The sequence below is a fragment of the Pan troglodytes genome, chromosome 10 (genome assembly GCF_028858775.2).
Source record: "Pan troglodytes isolate AG18354 chromosome 10, NHGRI_mPanTro3-v2.0_pri, whole genome shotgun sequence".
NCBI classification, from domain to species: domain Eukaryota; kingdom Metazoa; phylum Chordata; class Mammalia; order Primates; family Hominidae; genus Pan; species Pan troglodytes.
In genome coordinates, this window is record NC_072408.2 from 9,843,903 (window position 1) to 9,861,168 (window position 17,266).

The 17,266-nt window shown below is 53.5% G+C and overlaps 1 protein-coding gene and 1 long non-coding RNA gene across 51 annotated transcripts in view; one reads left to right on the forward strand and one right to left on the reverse strand.

Annotated features, from left to right (window-relative positions):
* The window catches only part of CACNA1C (calcium voltage-gated channel subunit alpha1 C), a 723,808-nt gene extending 708,267 nt beyond the window's left edge, over positions 1 to 15,541 (forward strand). For 49 of the 50 annotated variants that reach the window (XM_016922741.4, XM_016922778.4, XM_016922781.4 and 46 more), the window contains 6 exons: positions 750 to 1,102; positions 3,860 to 3,988; positions 10,076 to 10,182; positions 10,506 to 10,609; positions 12,793 to 13,125; positions 15,242 to 15,541. In XM_016922741.4, the coding sequence (XP_016778230.1) occupies positions 750 to 1,102; positions 3,860 to 3,988; positions 10,076 to 10,182; positions 10,506 to 10,609; positions 12,793 to 13,125; positions 15,242 to 15,541 (1,326 nt within the window). Of the gene's footprint in view, positions 1 to 749; positions 1,103 to 3,258; positions 3,364 to 3,859; positions 3,989 to 10,075; positions 10,183 to 10,505; positions 10,610 to 12,792; positions 13,126 to 15,241 lie in introns of all 50 variants that reach the window. The other variant, XM_016922780.4, reaches the window with a different exon arrangement.
* LOC134807541 (uncharacterized) lies at positions 13,121 to 15,528 on the reverse strand. The gene is made up of 3 exons (XR_010148239.1): positions 15,411 to 15,528; positions 15,150 to 15,321; positions 13,121 to 14,552 (listed from the first exon to the last, which is right to left on the reverse strand). It is a non-coding gene; the product is annotated as an uncharacterized LOC134807541 (long non-coding RNA).
* Positions 15,542 to 17,266: the final 1,725 nt, after the last annotated feature.

Below are 17,266 nucleotides of genomic sequence, written 5' to 3' on the forward strand. Positions count from 1 at the left end.
AGACATTCGTCACTGAGTGGCCTCAGGGACATGGCATGGTGGTGACACAACCCGACAAGACACCAGAAACCAAAGCCTCAGTCACCAAGGCCCAGGGATGCTCTGATGTCAAGGGTTGGAACAACCGTGCAAATAGCTACTTGCCCACTTCCCCAGGACAAGGAAAAGAATACCGGGGAAAAACACTTGCTCCTGGTTTTAAATCTCTCTGAGTCCCCGAGGGTAAAAAGACCATCATGCAGGAAATTCTTCATTTTCAAAACCATTTGGCCAACCAGCTTTTAGCTCTGTGAGCACACTGGGTTTCCATTTTTTAAATCTGGTTAGAATCTTCTGGTTGCTCTCCCAGCCCCCGCCCTCACGGTGTGCTGGCTGCTCTTAGGGACCACCATCCTAGACGTGCCCTGGAAACTCACTCCCAGCCTTCAGGGGCTTCACTGGAAACCTCCAGGGCAGCTCATACCAGCGGCAGCCCCTTGCCCAATCCCATCCCCACTGGTGGGTGGGTTCTCCCAGCTGCTGCAGAGGGGAGTCCAGAGCCTGAGACTCCGGGTCCCTCCCTCTCTGGAGCAGCCAGGCATGAAGAAGGTCCTCAGGTGCTCCTGGCTCCCAGCAGGGCTGTGCCTCCCCAAAAGAAGGCAGCCCGCCTTCCCAGGCCCTGCGCTTCCCTGACCTGGCTGTGGAGGCTGCTCTCTGGGAGGAGTGGGTGCTGAGGGGCTTCTCCACCCACCCCTCCTTCTTGCCTACAGAGGGCCGGTGGCCTGTTCGGCAACCACGTCAGCTACTACCAAAGCGACGGCCGGAGCGCCTTCCCCCAGACCTTCACCACTCAGCGCCCGCTGCACATCAACAAGGCGGGCAGCAGCCAGGGCGACACTGAGTCGCCATCCCACGAGAAGCTGGTGGACTCCACCTTCACCCCGAGCAGCTACTCGTCCACCGGCTCCAACGCCAACATCAACAACGCCAACAACACCGCCCTGGGTCGCCTCCCTCGCCCCGCCGGCTACCCCAGCACGGTCAGCACTGTGGAGGGCCACGGGCCCCCCTTGTCCCCTGCCATCCGGGTGCAGGAGGTGGCGTGGAAGCTCAGCTCCAACAGGTAAGTGGGAGGCTGGCCACCCCAGGCGGCACACAGGGCCCACGTGCTGCAACCCTCAGGAGACAGTGGAGGAGACGGAGGCCTCGGCCAGCCACTTGTCCCTCAAGCTTCCAGGAGGTTGCTGCCCCGGACTCCAGCAAGAGCAGGAGGCACTATGCTGTCTCCCAAGTCCTGCCCTTGATCAGACGTGGCAGGCTCAGGGCAAGTCAGCAGTGGCCTGCGGCGCTGGTTCTCCCACAGGGCCCTCTCCTCTCCCACGCTTCCTGAGTGGCAGAATGTGATCATCAGATGTTTGTGTTCCGGCTTCACAACAGAAACCATCCCGTCTGCCCTTCCCCGAGTCTCTGCCCAAACCTGGCCTTTCTCCCAGCCGAGATGGGAATGGTGTTTCCATTGCTTCCCTGGAGCCCCTTTGCCAGCCTCCCGGAGAGGGCATCCCACTGTGGGAGGCGCCCTCTGTAGCACTGGCCCATTCTGCCCAGCACAGGATCATTCCTGGAGGTCTTGACTGTACCTCTTACTCCTGACTCACTCTTTTCTCCTTGTCCTCTCATCCCTGTGCTCTAGGATGCACTGCTGTGACATGCTGGATGGTGGGACCTTCCCTCCCGCCCTGGGCCCCCGCGGGGCTCCTCCCTGTCTGCATCAGCAGCTCCAGGGTTCCCTGGCGGGGCTGAGAGAGGACACACCCTGCATCGTGCCTGGCCAAGCTTAACTGTGCTGCTCTTCCAGAGTAGGAGAGTGGCTCCCAGCAGGCGGCACAGCCCCCCAGCATGCCAGGTTCTTGACATGCTCGCCCTCCAGCTCAGAAATTAATAGAGAAGTGGGAGCTTCTCTCTAAACCCCTGGAAAAGTGTCCATCCAAGGAGCAGGCACACCTGCCGCTGGCCTGCCTGTCCCTGCAGAGGGCCCATTTCAAGAGGGCTGCATGCAAGCCCATGGGACTCAGGCATTTAATTGTGTCAGAAGACAGGCCAGTTAAAAGGACCATCTCCCTGACTGCTTTCCTTTCCGCAAGGTTGGCTGGTTTAGCCACCCAGAAGCAGCACTGGGGGCATCCTTCAATTCATGAGGCCTGCACTGCTGCCTTCTGTGTGCACAGGGCAGTGTGCTGGGCACTGGATTTTATGTGCCGGCCTGAAGGGCTGGCTTTGCATAGGAGAGGATCTAATCTAGGCATCTAGTCTTGGGGGCCTGCACCTGTTGTGGGAGCCTCATCCTTCTCTGCAACCTCACTCCCCTTCCACGGCCTTTGAGGACTCAAGTACTGGGTCCCCACACCCCTTCTCCCCTCTGGCCTCATGAAGCTTCTGCTTAAGGAGGGCTCCACATCCGTCTTTAGCATCTCAGGGTGAACTAATTCCCCACCCTCTAAGGGCATTTTCATGTGAAGCTTTGTTCTCTGTGACATAAGGGGAGAGGGATGTTTAGAGGAGCTGGGGGAGGAGACCCCAGGGGATTTCCTTGTCCCCACAGATACATCTCTCCACAGAGCAAAATACATGCAAAGCACCCGGCACAGTGCCCAGCACACAGTCAGTGCTCATGAAGTGTCGGTTCCCTCTGCCCACTGCAGATGGTACAAACACCACACAGGGCATCAAGGTTCAGCTTGGTAAAGAGGAGGAGCATAGCCCACGTCCCAGCTCCCTTGTCCCCGTGTCACAGCTCAAGGCTAACGGCAGCTTTAGTGCCAGCATTGCTTGTGCTGAGGATGGGCCAGCACATCCTGTGCCCAGTGGCCCCCAAAAGTGCTGCTGCCTGCCTGCTGCTGCTCTGCGTCTCCAGCTCCTCCCTCCGTGCTTCACCAAAGCCCACTCCACCTCCCTCCCCTCCCAGTCCTCCTGGAGCTCCCACCTCTCATCTTTCCTTCCACTGCGGGGCGGGTGGCAGTCTGCAGTCCTCCTCCTCCTCGAGAGAGAGAATTGCTTCTACCCTGCCTGGGATGCTCAGAGCCAGGGCACTGATTTAGCACTCGGCTCTGAGAGGATGGACCAGGATCTTTCTCGGATGCCCTCAGGGGTCTGAGGATAAAGTGGGCCCAGCATGCAAGGTCTATAGAAAGCAAGACAAAGGGAGGCACTGAGCTGAGCTCAGACAGGAAAAGGAAGAGGCCTTGGTCGAGAGCTAAAGCTGACCTGACCCTGTCCCAGCAGGGAAAGGCACGTTCTGGTGTGTGAGGATCTGGAGCTCAGGAGGGATTCAGGCTCAGCAGGGACTCAGGCTCAGTGCCTTCTGCTCAGGAGAGCAAACCCCTCTAGGTGAGGCTTCCTCTCTGTGCCTTTACCCCAGGGTGCCAGTGTCAGAATCAAGGGCACCATCAAAATAAGAGGCCAAGGACTTCTCAGCTATGCCAAATGCCAAAGACCCAGGTGTCATAGCTGGAGGTGAGTGGGGGGCAGCCTCTAGGTTAGGCAGGGCATTATGTCATTCCAATTTCATAGGGAAACTGAGGCATGAGGTGGACCAAGTGACTTGGACCAGAGGGTAAGTGGATTGGGGTCAGGACTCCTGGATCCACATCAGACATCCTTCTCCCATATGGGACCCTCACCCTAATCTGAACACTTCTATGGATCCATCAGCAATCACAGGAGAACAAAGCACCAGCAACTGTATGCCTGTTCATGTGTGGGTGCTTGTGTTTGTGCACGTGTGTACACCTGCATGTGTGTGCGTGTGTGATGCTTTACTTGCTGAAGGAAGTGGAGGAAGGTTGGCAGTTTCTGATGTTTTTCTTCATCTTGGATATTGTAGGTGCCACTCCCGGGAGAGCCAGGCAGCCATGGCGGGTCAGGAGGAGACGTCTCAGGATGAGACCTATGAAGTGAAGATGAACCATGACGCGGAGGCCTGCAGTGAGCCCAGCCTGCTCTCCACAGAGATGTGAGCTCTGCTGCCCTCTGCTGAGGCTGACCCAAGTGTGGGAACAAATGTGGGGAGGCAGAGGCAGGTCCCTGAGATCCCTCCTCTGGGGCTGATTGCAGGAGGAGAGGAGATCACAGAGAAAACATCTGCACCGCCTCTTTCATCTCCTCAGTGAAATGGGAGCCCCCCAACACACACACAAACACAACACACAAACACACACACAAACAACACACAAACACAGCACACAACACACACACAACACGCAAACATGCGCGTGCACAAACACAACACACGCACCCACACACACCACACACACGCACACACAACACACACGTGTGCATACAAACAATACACACACACAAAACAGCACACAACACGCACCCACACACCACACACAAACACAAAACACACGCACCCACACACACACCACACAACACACATACACAAACACACCACACACACAGCACACACACAAAACACACGAACCCACACACACACAACACACACATACATAAACACACCACAAAACACACACAAAACACCACACAAACATACAACACACGTGCACGCACACAATACACACAACACACGCGCACACACACATGCGTGCGCACAAACTACACAACACACAACACACATGCGCGTGCACACAAACTACACACAACACACATGCGCACGCACACAAACAATACACACAACACAACCCACACACAAACGCGTGCATACACACCACACAACACATACACAACACAAACGCACGCACACACAAACACAAACACAACACACACAAACACAAACAACACAAACGCACGCACACACAACACACACACAACACAAACATGCGCACACAACACAAAATGCGCGTGCACAAACAACACACACAACACACGTGTGCACATACAATACACACAACACAAAACAGCAAACACGCACCCACACACCACACACACACAACACAAACATGCACCCACACACACAACACACAACACACACAAAACACGCGCCCACACAACACACACATACACAAACACACCACAAAACACACACCACACACAAACCACACACCACACACATACACAACACGTGCACGCACACAATACACAAACGCACACAACACAAACGCGCGCACACAAACACATGCATGCGCACACAGTACACACAACACACAACCGCACGCACACACACCACACACAACACAAACGCGCACGCAAACACAACACACAAAAACGCGCACAAACACACCACACACACAACGCACACCACACACAAAACACAACACAACACACAGCACACACGCGCGCACACACACCACACACAACAGCACACACAAACGCGTGCATACACACACAAACATGCACGCACGCACACACAACACAAACACCACACGCACGCACGCACACAAACATGCACAAAAACACCCACACACGCACACACAAACACACAACACACAAACACATACACACACCACACAACACACACAAACGCGCGCACACACAACACACACACAACACACACACAACACGCACCCACACACACACCACACAACACACACATACACAAATACACCACAAACAGCACACAAAACGCACACACACAAACGCATGCACAAACACACATGCGCACGCACACAATACACACAACACAAAGCACACACAACACAAACGTGCGCACACACAACACACAATACCCAAACGCGCACGCACACACAACACACAACACGCGCGCACACACACTACACGCAATAGACACATACCCCCACACACCACACACACACACACAAACACAACACACACCACACACAAACACAAACATACGTGCACGCACACACAACGCACGCACACAAACATGCACACAAACACACACGCACCCACACACCACACACACACCACACACACACCACACAAACGCACCCACACACACCACACACAAACACACAAAACACAACACAGCACAAACGCGTGCGCACACAGCACACACAACACAGCACACACAAACGCGCGCACACACAAAACACACAAACATGCACGCACGCACACAAACACGCACACACACCCACACACCACAAACCACACACCACACACACCACACAACACACAAACAGCACACAAACGCGCACACACACAAAACACACACCACACACACGCACACAGCACACACACCACACACATACACAAACACACCACACACACAAACAGCACACAACACGCAAACACACGCGCACACACAACACACGTGCGTGCACACAAACCACACAACACACACAACACAAACGCACGCACACACAACACACATGCGCACACACCAACAAAACACAAACACACGCACACACAACAAACACACAACACACATGCGCACACACCAACACAACACAAACACAAACGCGCGCACACACCACACGCAATACACACGCACCCACACACACCACACACAACCACACACACACCAAACATACACAAACACAAAACGCACACGCACAAACACAAACATACGTGCATGCACACACAAATACGCACACACCACACACAACACAAACGCGCGCGCACACACAAACACACACACCACACACAACAGCACACACACAAATGCGCACACAAACAACACAACACACAAACATGCACGCACGCAACCACACGCACGCACAAACACACGCACAAACACACCACACAACAGACACACAGCACACACACACACAAACGCGCGCACACACAACACACACAAAAAACACACCACACAGAAACACACACACAACACACACACAACACGCACACAGCACACACACCACACAAAACACGCACCCACACACACCACACACATAAACACACCACACACACAATACACACACACACACAAACGCGCACACACAACACACACATGCGCGTGCACACAAACACACACAACACACAAACACAACACACAAACGTACACACACAACACAAACAACACATGCGCACGCACACAATACACACAACACACACAACACAAACGCGCGCCCACACACAGCACAATACACAAATGTGCACGCACACAGCACAACACACAAACGCGCACACACACACCACACGCGATACACACGCACCCACACACAACACACACACAAGCACACACAACACAAAACACGCACAAACACAAACGTGCACGCACACACACAACACAACACACGCGCGCACACACACCCACAAACACACACACAAACACACACACACACCACACACAGCACACAGACACACACAACACAAACACACAACACAAACGCGCACACGCACACACAACACACACAAACACACAGACACACACACACAACACACACATACACGATGCCCTTTTTAGCTTGGGCTTTCCTCGCCAGGAAAATTTCTGAACATTGTTTTATAAACATTGTAGGCTGTAAGACACAGTCATAAATATATTTTCTGGTGAGACTCAGTATGCACATACATATATAGACAATTAAACAAGTGTTTCAAGACACTGCTTATAATGAAGCTGCCCAGAAGAGGGCACTGGTGGCAAAGCCAGGCCTGAGATTTTTGTCCTTGCTGCAATTCTTAGAGTATTTTTAGCTGCAGTTCTAGATCCTTTAGAAGGTTGTGACATCCATTTGGTCACTAATGACTAGCCCTTAAAAGCAGGTGCAGCACAGCACAATATCAGAAACTATCAGAATGCGTCAAACGTCACAAAGGTAAGCGCTGTGCTGGGAAACACTTGCTTAATTGCCAACAGATGTGTGTATCTGGGGGTCTCCTTGAGAAACATCTTTATGACTCTGAGTGACATCCACAGAAGTTTGAGACACAGTGTTTCCGAAGCTTTTCTGGCTCTTCTCACCCTCAAAGCCCTGTCTCATCTGTTACTGTATACGCGACTCACAACAGGCCTCCGAGACAGAGAGGGCATATGTCATTTCAATTTTGTAGAAAGGGAAACTGAGGCATGGGGTTTTCCCCAGGGGGTAATGCCTGGGTCCCATGGGCTTGCGTGCAGCCACTTGAAAATGGGCCCTCTGCAGGGACAGGCAGGCCAGCGGCAGGTGTGCCTGCTCCTTGGATGGACACTTTTCCAGGGGTTTAGAGAGAAGCTCCCACTTCTCTATTATTTTCTGAGCTGGAGGGCGAGCATGTCAAGAACCTGGCATGCTGGGGGGCTGTGCCACCTGCTGGGAGCCACTGTCCCACTCTGGAACGGCAGCACAGTGAAGTGTGGCCAGGCACGATGCAGGGTGTGTCCTCTCTCAGCCCCGCCAGGGAACCCTGGAGCTGCTGATGCAGACAGGGAGGAGCCCCGCGGGGGCCCAGGGCGGGAGGGAAGCACTCACCGACCCCTCCCAGCATGTCAGTCCATTCAGTTCCTGAAAGGACTTCAGAGTGAGGAAGGACTAGCCTTGCAGGCTTTTGAAGACAGGAAAGGTGTGGCTGGAGGTGGTGGGAGGGGACACCAGGTGCCCCACCCTGAGGAGTGTGGGGAGAATGGCAGCCAGGCCAGCACAGCATGTGGCTTCCTGGGGTCCAGTGCTTTCTGCTCGGGAACTGGATGGGAAGAGTAGCAGAAGCACCTCCTTTTCCCCAGCATAGAAAGAAGAATCGAGTGAGTAAGGAAAAGCATGGAAAGAGTCCCAACCAGTGGCGCTTGACAAATCACTCAACTGCCCTGTGCGTTCATGTCCCCATCAGCAAAATGGGACGGTGGGGGTGACAGGCCTTCTACTTTTCTGACTCAGTGAAACACGGTCAATATAAAAAAGGGAAATACCTGAAGCTCCTTATGAGATAACTGTCTCTAAATTGATTCTTAGAGAATACAAACGAATGCCTGACCACCTACCCTAGAAATCAGGAAGAGCATATATTTTAACCTATTTCGGTTATTCTAGAGTGCTTGGTGCACCAGGCACTCTGCTAGGTTGTTAAGAACCCAGTCTCCATCCTCAAGGAAATTCCACAAACTAGGAAACTAAGAGGGTCTCAGGAGAGGAAGATAACACAGAGTTTCTCACTACCCCCAGAGTGGTACAACCCCCAGGGGTACAGGCGTTCAGAGAAAGTTGAGGGCAGGGTGACCTGAACTGGTACCATGCACAAGGTGAAACGGAAGCTGGATCTGCAAGAGCCGGGGTGATTTGCATAAGAAGAAAATACAATAGGGAGGCCTTAGCTAGCTGAGAGTAAGAGCAAGTCTTGAAGGTATAAATACTGCGGTCTGCACTCTACCAGCCTTCCTGCACATCTATAAATCATCCAAGTCTCTGTGCTGTGCCATGAGCAGGCGTGGAGTCACTCTCAGAGGTGTAGGGTGGCACCAGGGACCAGCGAGTCAGTGGTCTCATCTGGGAATGAGGTTGGAATGCAACTGTGCTTCTTGGATTGCAGGCTGACCCAGCAGAGATTGTGAATCAAAATTTTAATAAAAATAGAACAGACTAAAGTGGACTAGGACTCACCAGGGTGCAATGCATGCACCGAGGGTAACCAAAGGCTATGAGGTTTCATTCCATCAGGTGTGTCTGTGCATGATGAGAAGCTGTCAAATCTACTTCTCATCGAGTTTCCATCAAAGGCCTGGAAGCCATAGACTAGATGCCCCATGAGGTCCCTCACAGCCCTGCTGTTCACCTACTGAGTGACCGTAGAGTGGTTGTAGGCAGCTGCTTATGTGCTCTTGCTGATGAGGGGGTGGCAGGGTGGGAGAAATCGGGGGGTGGGTATAAGTTTGGGCGAAAGTTGAGGGTCACTGGGGAAAACAGCATCAGCTCATGCAAACACGGGAGCCAAGGCCATTCCCCAAAAGAACTTCATGGGCCTAGGATTCTTTCCGCTTTCTCAACACCTTTGACCCCAGTGTGCCTTCACTGCCCCAAGTCAGAACTGCAGGCTTATGAGACAGGCTGTGGGTGAGGAGCTGGCCATTCCCACTGAGCAGGCCTGGAAGACGCCAGGGGCAGGCCAGAACTTCTTGGGGTGGCAATTCCCCAAACCTGCATGTAAGCACAAAGTGGGCGTCCCTTCACTAAGGATCAGAGCAAAGTGCTTTCTGGGGGTGCAGCTGTCCCTGTGGGTGGCCACTTCTCAGCCTCCAGGAACAAGCCCCATGAGCTCTCTGTTTCAGGCTCTCCTACCAGGATGACGAAAATCGGCAACTGACGCTCCCAGAGGAGGACAAGAGGGACATCCGGCAATCTCCAAAGAGGGGTTTCCTCCGCTCTGCCTCACTAGGTAAATGCACCACTCGCTCTCTGGATGTGGTCGGCGGTTACTCCCAAGAGAACACTGGTCAGGGACGATTGGGAAATCGTTGTGGCCTGCCTCAAACCAGCCCCACACAGTGGGGCATTTCCAAAGCAAGGAGACAACATTCCAAAGGCAGGGTGTGCAGGGATGAGCCCTGGACACCAGAATACGTCTCAGACGAGGGGAGGGGAAAGGAGGAGCGTCTCGGGCCATAGTTACTGCTCCTGGCACCCCACCAGAGTGTGAACTGTCACAGGCCAGCGTCCTGTTTTCCTGCCCTGATCGTGGCTCTCTGGCTGGCTTTGCAGGTCGAAGGGCCTCCTTCCACCTGGAATGTCTGAAGCGACAGAAGGACCGAGGGGGAGACATCTCTCAGAAGACAGTCCTGCCCTTGCATCTGGTTCATCATCAGGTAGCTCACACTTTTGGACAGGCCACTGTCACCTGCTAGCAGGCCAGACAGTCCCCAGGGTGACGGACAAATCCTGAAGACATCAGTAGGTCCTGCCTGTCTCAGATGGCTGGCACGTCCTGCCCCTGCCCTAAGAGCCATCCCTGTAGGGCTTCACACTCCTGTGCAGGTGAGAGCCACGGTAGGGTCTGCGGCATCGCAGGCGGGGGCCTAGGAAGGGCTGGTGCACAGGAGCTCTTTGTGTGATCCTGAGGACCCACAGCTGCAGGTTCCACCTGAGCTTTCTTCTTAGGCTGCCACAGATGCCACTGACGCCTCTGACACTGGCCTATGCCTCAGGGCACTCAGGAAGATGTACTTGTACCTAGAGTTTGAATATACCTGGAAATTTTGCCACACAAAAATCCATCCAGTGACATACAGAAGTGATTAAAGAACCCACCAGCAACATGGTCAAGAGTAGGGAATGACATCCGTGGGAAGCAGGTCCAGGGAGATTCCATAAATGAAATGTCTCTTGGCATGGCTGACTCCAGCTGAGACAGTGAAATCCAAGATGCCAGGACCAAACATACCTTAGTATCTTTGAACTTCAGTGTTATCTAAGGCCAGTCTATTAACCCCAGGCAAACTGAGGTCTAAACCTGGGTTTCCCAACATTCTGACCTTATTAAAGGTATACTCTTTTATAGCATGGACCTGTGTTTTAAATGGACCTATGCTTTGTACCCAAAGGCATTCAACTGCCAATCAAAACTCATAATCAGCATGAGATGGCCAGTGTGGCCTGGCTGAGTTGATAGTACTTCAGCTCCAAGAAATAAACAGGTTTTCTTAGCCTGTGTGGCATTGTCTTCCGCTGGGCTTTCTGAAATAATGAATATGGCCTTACACTTTTCTCAGATTCCCAGGGACCCAGGAGCCCCAGGCTGAGGACCACCATGGGCAGGGGCAGGAGGTGGAAGGATGTGAGGACACTGTGTGTGCTATCTTAAAGATTTCTAGAAGTCGATTTCGCCTATCTGTTCTTGTCGTACTGGTAGGCACGAAACTCTCCTCTTCATCTCTTTCTCCTCCTGTACTCTGTGACCCTGGAGGTGGTCTTTCTCCACCACAGTGTCACTCTCTCCCGGGAGCACATCCCATCAGAGCAGCTCACCCTGCAGAGCCTCTGCCCTGGCAGGTTGTCATGGCAACAGCCAGGCAGGCCTGGTCCCTACCCTCAGGATGCTCAAGAATATTCAGGGGCAGAGGGCGTACCGTGTGACTTTTTTTTTTTTTTTTTTTTTTTTTGAGACAGAGTTTTGCTCTTGTTGCCCAGGCTGGAGTGCAATGGCACGATCTCGGCTCACCACAACCTCCACCTCCCGGGTTCAAGTGATTCTCCTGCCTCAGCCTCCCAAGTAGCTGGGATTACAGGCATGCGCCACCATGCCTGGCTAATTTTGCATTTGTAGTAGAGAAAGGGTTACTCCGTGTTGGTCAGGCTGGTCTTGAACTCCCAACCTCAGGTGATCTGCCCGCCTTGGCCTCCCAAAGTCCTGGGATTACAGGCATGAGCCGCTGTGCCCAGCCCTGAATCTTTTAATCACAATACAGCACCGGATTTAACAATGGCTCAAAGACAACCTGAGCTAGAGACTGGCAGGGCATTATGAATGGCCCCATTAACTGTAAGAACTAAAACCACAAATACCGGTTTTCCCAACTCTTTGTGAGGTGCACAGCGCTTCTTCACAGACCTCACTGCGCTTGAACCTCACACCTGCCCCGCAGGGCAGATGGATAGACAGCATTCGTTTTCTGGCTTTACAGACATGCAGGCCTCACCCTGCTCTCCATTCTGTTGAGGACAAAACCAAGAGCGAGAGAATGCACAGCTGACAGGTGACCAGACCAGGGCTAAAAGCAGGTTACCACGACTCCACCCAATCCCAGCTTTCAGAAGTTACAGGAGAAAGAGATCACTTCAGACCCAGATGATCCTAAGATGTATTTTGAGATAGTTGAAAGTCATGCCAGGTTGAGATAGGACCGACAGGGGAAAACAATGGCATGGGAATACCAGGCAGGTGGAGCTAGCTGGACACAGCAGCTGCAAAGCAGTGCTTGCTCAGAAGCAGGGGCCTGCCTTGCTTGGGGTCAGCCACTCCTATTAACTCACACTCCTTGTGTGTCCGCAGGCATTGGCAGTGGCAGGCCTGAGCCCCCTCCTCCAGAGAAGCCATTCCCCTGCCTCATTCCCTAGGCCTTTTGCCACCCCACCAGCCACACCTGGTAGCCGAGGCTGGCCCCCACAGCTCGTCCCCACCCTGCGGCTGGAGGGGGTCGAGTCCAGTGAGAAACTCAACAGCAGCTTCCCATCCATCCACTGCGGATCCTGGGCTGAGACCACCCCCGGTGGCGGGGGCAGCAGCGCCGCCCGGAGAGCCCGGCCCGTCTCCCTCATGGTGCCCAGCCAGGCTGGGGCCCCAGGGAGGCAGTTCCACGGCAGTGCCAGCAGCCTGGTGGAAGCGGTAGGTGACTCGCAGATGGGCAGGGGGGAGAGGCCACGGGCAACAAGGGGACTTGGCATGTGGGGCTGAGAAGGGAGCACCTGGCTCTTGCCAAATTCATCGCAGTCAATATCTGAGCCGGAAAGACCCTCCCTCTCAGGGCTGCAGGAGGGCTGGTGTGCGGAAAGCCATGACTGCACAAGATGCTATGGGCTCTCTTGAGGCTAGACCCACTGCAGAGGGTGGCAGAAACCACTGAGCAACTTATCCCTTATGCTGCAGCTGCTCAACATGCAAATGTGAGCCTGGCTGCCTTTATACACAGACAGGCAAGATCCAAGGTGCTCAGGCCTGACTGCCCGTGAGCATCACCTGGGGAGCTTTGGAAACCCAGGACAGATTAACTGATGATTGTTAAAGCTCTTCGATGATTTTAACGTGTAGCAAGGTTGAGAGCCACTAGCCTAGAACAAGCGAGCTGTCAGTCCCACTGTGCTCTGCCTGGTCAGAGCATCTAGTGCAATCCCGGCACCACATTATTAGGGACCTTTGACACACTGGAACAAACCCAACAGAGGATGACCAGGATGGCAAGGTTCCTAGAAACCATTTCCTAGGAGAACCGTTTCAGGGAATTCGGGAAGAAAACCTGGAGAGGAGGTGACTTTGGAGGTTGCGATACACCTCTCACACCTGCAACGGGTGGGATGGGGAAAGGGTGGCAGGCTCAGCCCACCAGCGGACAGATTTCAGCTCACATGAGGAAGACCTTCCCAAATGAGCTCTTCCAAGATGAGACGGGCTTGCCTGAAAGGTAGTGAGCCCCCCATCATCAGACATAGCCAAGCAGAGACTGTGCTCATCTGGGCATCAGGCTGTCGTGCAGGAGGTGGGGCGTTAAACCAGGTGGCTTCCAAGGTTTACCTCTCAAAGTCTGGTATTCCTGTGGCCTCGATCATCCTGCATTCATTTCACAGACCTCCCCTGAGCGCCTACCATGTGCAGGCCCTGTTCTAGGTACAGGGACACAGCTGAGAAACAGAGCTTCTGCTCTCATGAGCTCACATCTTGGTGAGGAGAGACAGATAATAAACACACACATATATAACACATCAGGAAGGTCAGGAGTGCCAAAGAAAAACTAAGCAGGGCAAGGAGAGAATGAGTGGCGTGGGCAAGGAGCAAGACAGATGCCTGGAAGGAGCGAGTGCCAGGCTGCACTCAGCTTCCCCCGACCCGCTGGCTCAGGAGCCGATTTTCCCATAGCCAGGCACTAAGCAGCCTGTAGGGAGGACAGAGAAGCTTAAGGGTCACCTGCTGGCCCTTCCCAGCAGAAGCAAGGCAGGGGCATGCGCCGTGTTTGCACAGATACCTCACCCCTGGAAAGGCAGCGGCAGGCAATGGGCAGTGGGCCTGTCTCAGCAGTTTCACCAGGGAGAATGGTTTCTCTGAAAGAATAGTATAAAGGTTCAGTGGGTGTCAGAAAGGAGAGAGGCAGGCTGGGATCTGCTGATACAGCATCAGGGCAGCCCCCCTGGCCCCTCTGAGAGCCAAACCTACTCTGGTTTTTGTTTTGGTTGTTTTTTGAGACAGGGTCTCGCTCTGTCACCCAGGCTAGAGTGTAGTGGTACAATCACAGCTCACTGCAGCCTGGGGCTGCTGGGGTCAAATGATCCTCCCACCTCAGCCTCTGGCCTTGCTAAGATCACAGGTGTGCATCACCACACCCAGCTAATTATTCTTAAATTTTTTGTAGAGACGAAGTTTCCCTGTGTTGCCTGGGCCTGGTCTCGAACTCCTGGGCTCAAGCAGTCCTTCTGCCTGGGCTTCCCAAAGTGCTGGGTGACAGGTGTGAGCTACCGTGCTGGGCCATAAGCAAGTCTTTATATATTTGATGACAGTGTTTGACCACCCCAGCCAAAGCTTCTCTGGCCTGCACATCCCTAATTCTGGCAGATGCTCCATCTCCACTTGTTCCCCATGGGTGCCCCTCCCAACACACACACGTACACGTGCACACACGCACACTTCCCCAAGTGACCTACCAGATACCCCTTGCTCTAGCCCTCAAGGGAAGAGCTGGGCTCCAGGAATAATGTTCCTTTGGTTCTTCATGGCTCCCACCCCGCTCCTTCAGGTCTTGATTTCAGAAGGACTGGGGCAGTTTGCTCAAGATCCCAAGTTCATCGAGGTCACCACCCAGGAGCTGGCCGACGCCTGCGACATGACCATAGAGGAGATGGAGAGCGCGGCCGACAACATCCTCAGCGGGGGCGCCCCACAGAGCCCCAATGGCGCCCTCTTACCCTTTGTGAACTGCAGGGACGCGGGGCAGGACCGAGCCGGGGGCGAAGAGGACGCGGGCTGTGTGCGCGCGCGGGGTCGACTGAGTGAGGAGGAGCTCCAGGACAGCAGGGTCTACGTCAGCAGCCTGTAGTGGGCGCTGCCAGATGCGGGCTTTTTTTATTTGTTTCAATGTTCCTAATGGGTTCGTTTCAGAAGTGCCTCACTGTTCTCGTGACCTGGAGTTAACCGGAACAGCGTCTTCATTCATTTCTGTTGGGACAAGACGCGGAGCCTGGGTGCGCGAGCCGCCCTCCGGGAGGAAGGCGCCCGGCTGCGTCTGCAGAGGCGGGGAGAGGAGGCGGCGAGGGTCCCGGGGCGCGAGGAAGGCGCCTGCCCTCTCCCAGCCCGCAGGCCCCGGGCCCGGCCGCGCCTCTGCGGGGAGAGCACCCCGGCTTCCCGCGCGCCCTCACCAAAAGGACCCTACAGCAAACGGGTGTCTTTCGACTCTGCTTGTAGAAACCATTTGCACATATTCTGTACGAGCCTCGCTGTCTCCCTAGAGCCAGGGCCCTGCGGATTTGGAGAAGGGAGCGGGGCAGGACTTCCAGGAGGACCCCAGCCCGGCCCGGAGAGGGAGGAGGCGGCCTCCAGGGGCGCGGAGCTTTGGGGACGGGGGTCGGGCCGGCAGTGGTGCCGCTCACTCCGTCCCTGCCCACCTGCGACGGGATCCCCCGACCGGCACGGGCCACGCCGAGCTCCCGGCCAGCCGCCGGCCCGCAGGCAGCGCGAGGGAGGAGCTGCGCCGCCGGGAAGGGCCGCCGGCTCCGCCCAACCAGGTGGTGCTGAGCTTCCGCTGAGCGCTCTTTTGTTTTGTGGTTTGACACTTTTCTTGACAGCATGTTGCAGTTTCTTTTCGGTTTTGGTTTTTTTTTAATGTTTTATTTTGTTTTCCCAGGGGGAGGGGAGGAAGAAGAGTGTTTACAAAGTCCTGTAGCCCCTCACCTTTCTGTTTTCACTTTTGCCAATGTACATCGGGTTTGGTTTTCTTGTATTATTTAAACGGTTGTGGTTTCCTTTTTCCACGGAGGTTCAATAGAAGCCGCTGCAGGAGAGTTTTACCAACCATTGTGTATGCCCAATAATTTGTTATCATTTCCTTAGGTAGTAACCTATTTTTGTTCTGGTTTGGTTCGGTTATCTAATGGAAAGGTAACTGGCAATGCACTTGATGTGGTCTTGCACATGTGGGTGATAGAGTTGGGTTCCTTTTTATGCTGGGTGTACAGGTGGGTTTGGGAGAGAGGAGCATGCGCGAGAGAGTCTCCGAGTGTGTGCGACGCGTGTGTGTGTGGTGGGTTGTCTGTGTGCATATGTCCTGCCTGTGTATATGCACCCACACCATGTGCCCGTGCACACCAGTGACTACGCAGTCCCCCCTTTCTGGTTTAGCTGTGGGAAGATCTGAATCTGGGGCCATTTGAAAGCAAAAACAAACCACTGTCTCTGCTTCTGAAATGGGAATCAGTAACTCTTTGCATTTTCTGTCCCACAAGATATGCAAAAACAATGCAATAATATTCATTTAAAAATACAATTGTGAGTTGTGTTGGCATTAAAACTGTATTTTAAAAAAAAGACACAGAAATTTAAGGGAAAAACACAAGAAGGCATTTTGCTTCAATATATTCCGTGTAATGTTTTATTGCATTGATAATGTTTCTGTTGAAGAAACCGTTATACTTGAATTCAGGTCAGTTCCAGTATTTTTCAAATATTTTTTTAAAACTGAATTGCAATTGTGCCAAGCGAATATAATGAATTGAATTAAGTTGGTTTTCGGATTCACTTCTTGTATATTTTGCTGCATGTAAAGTAA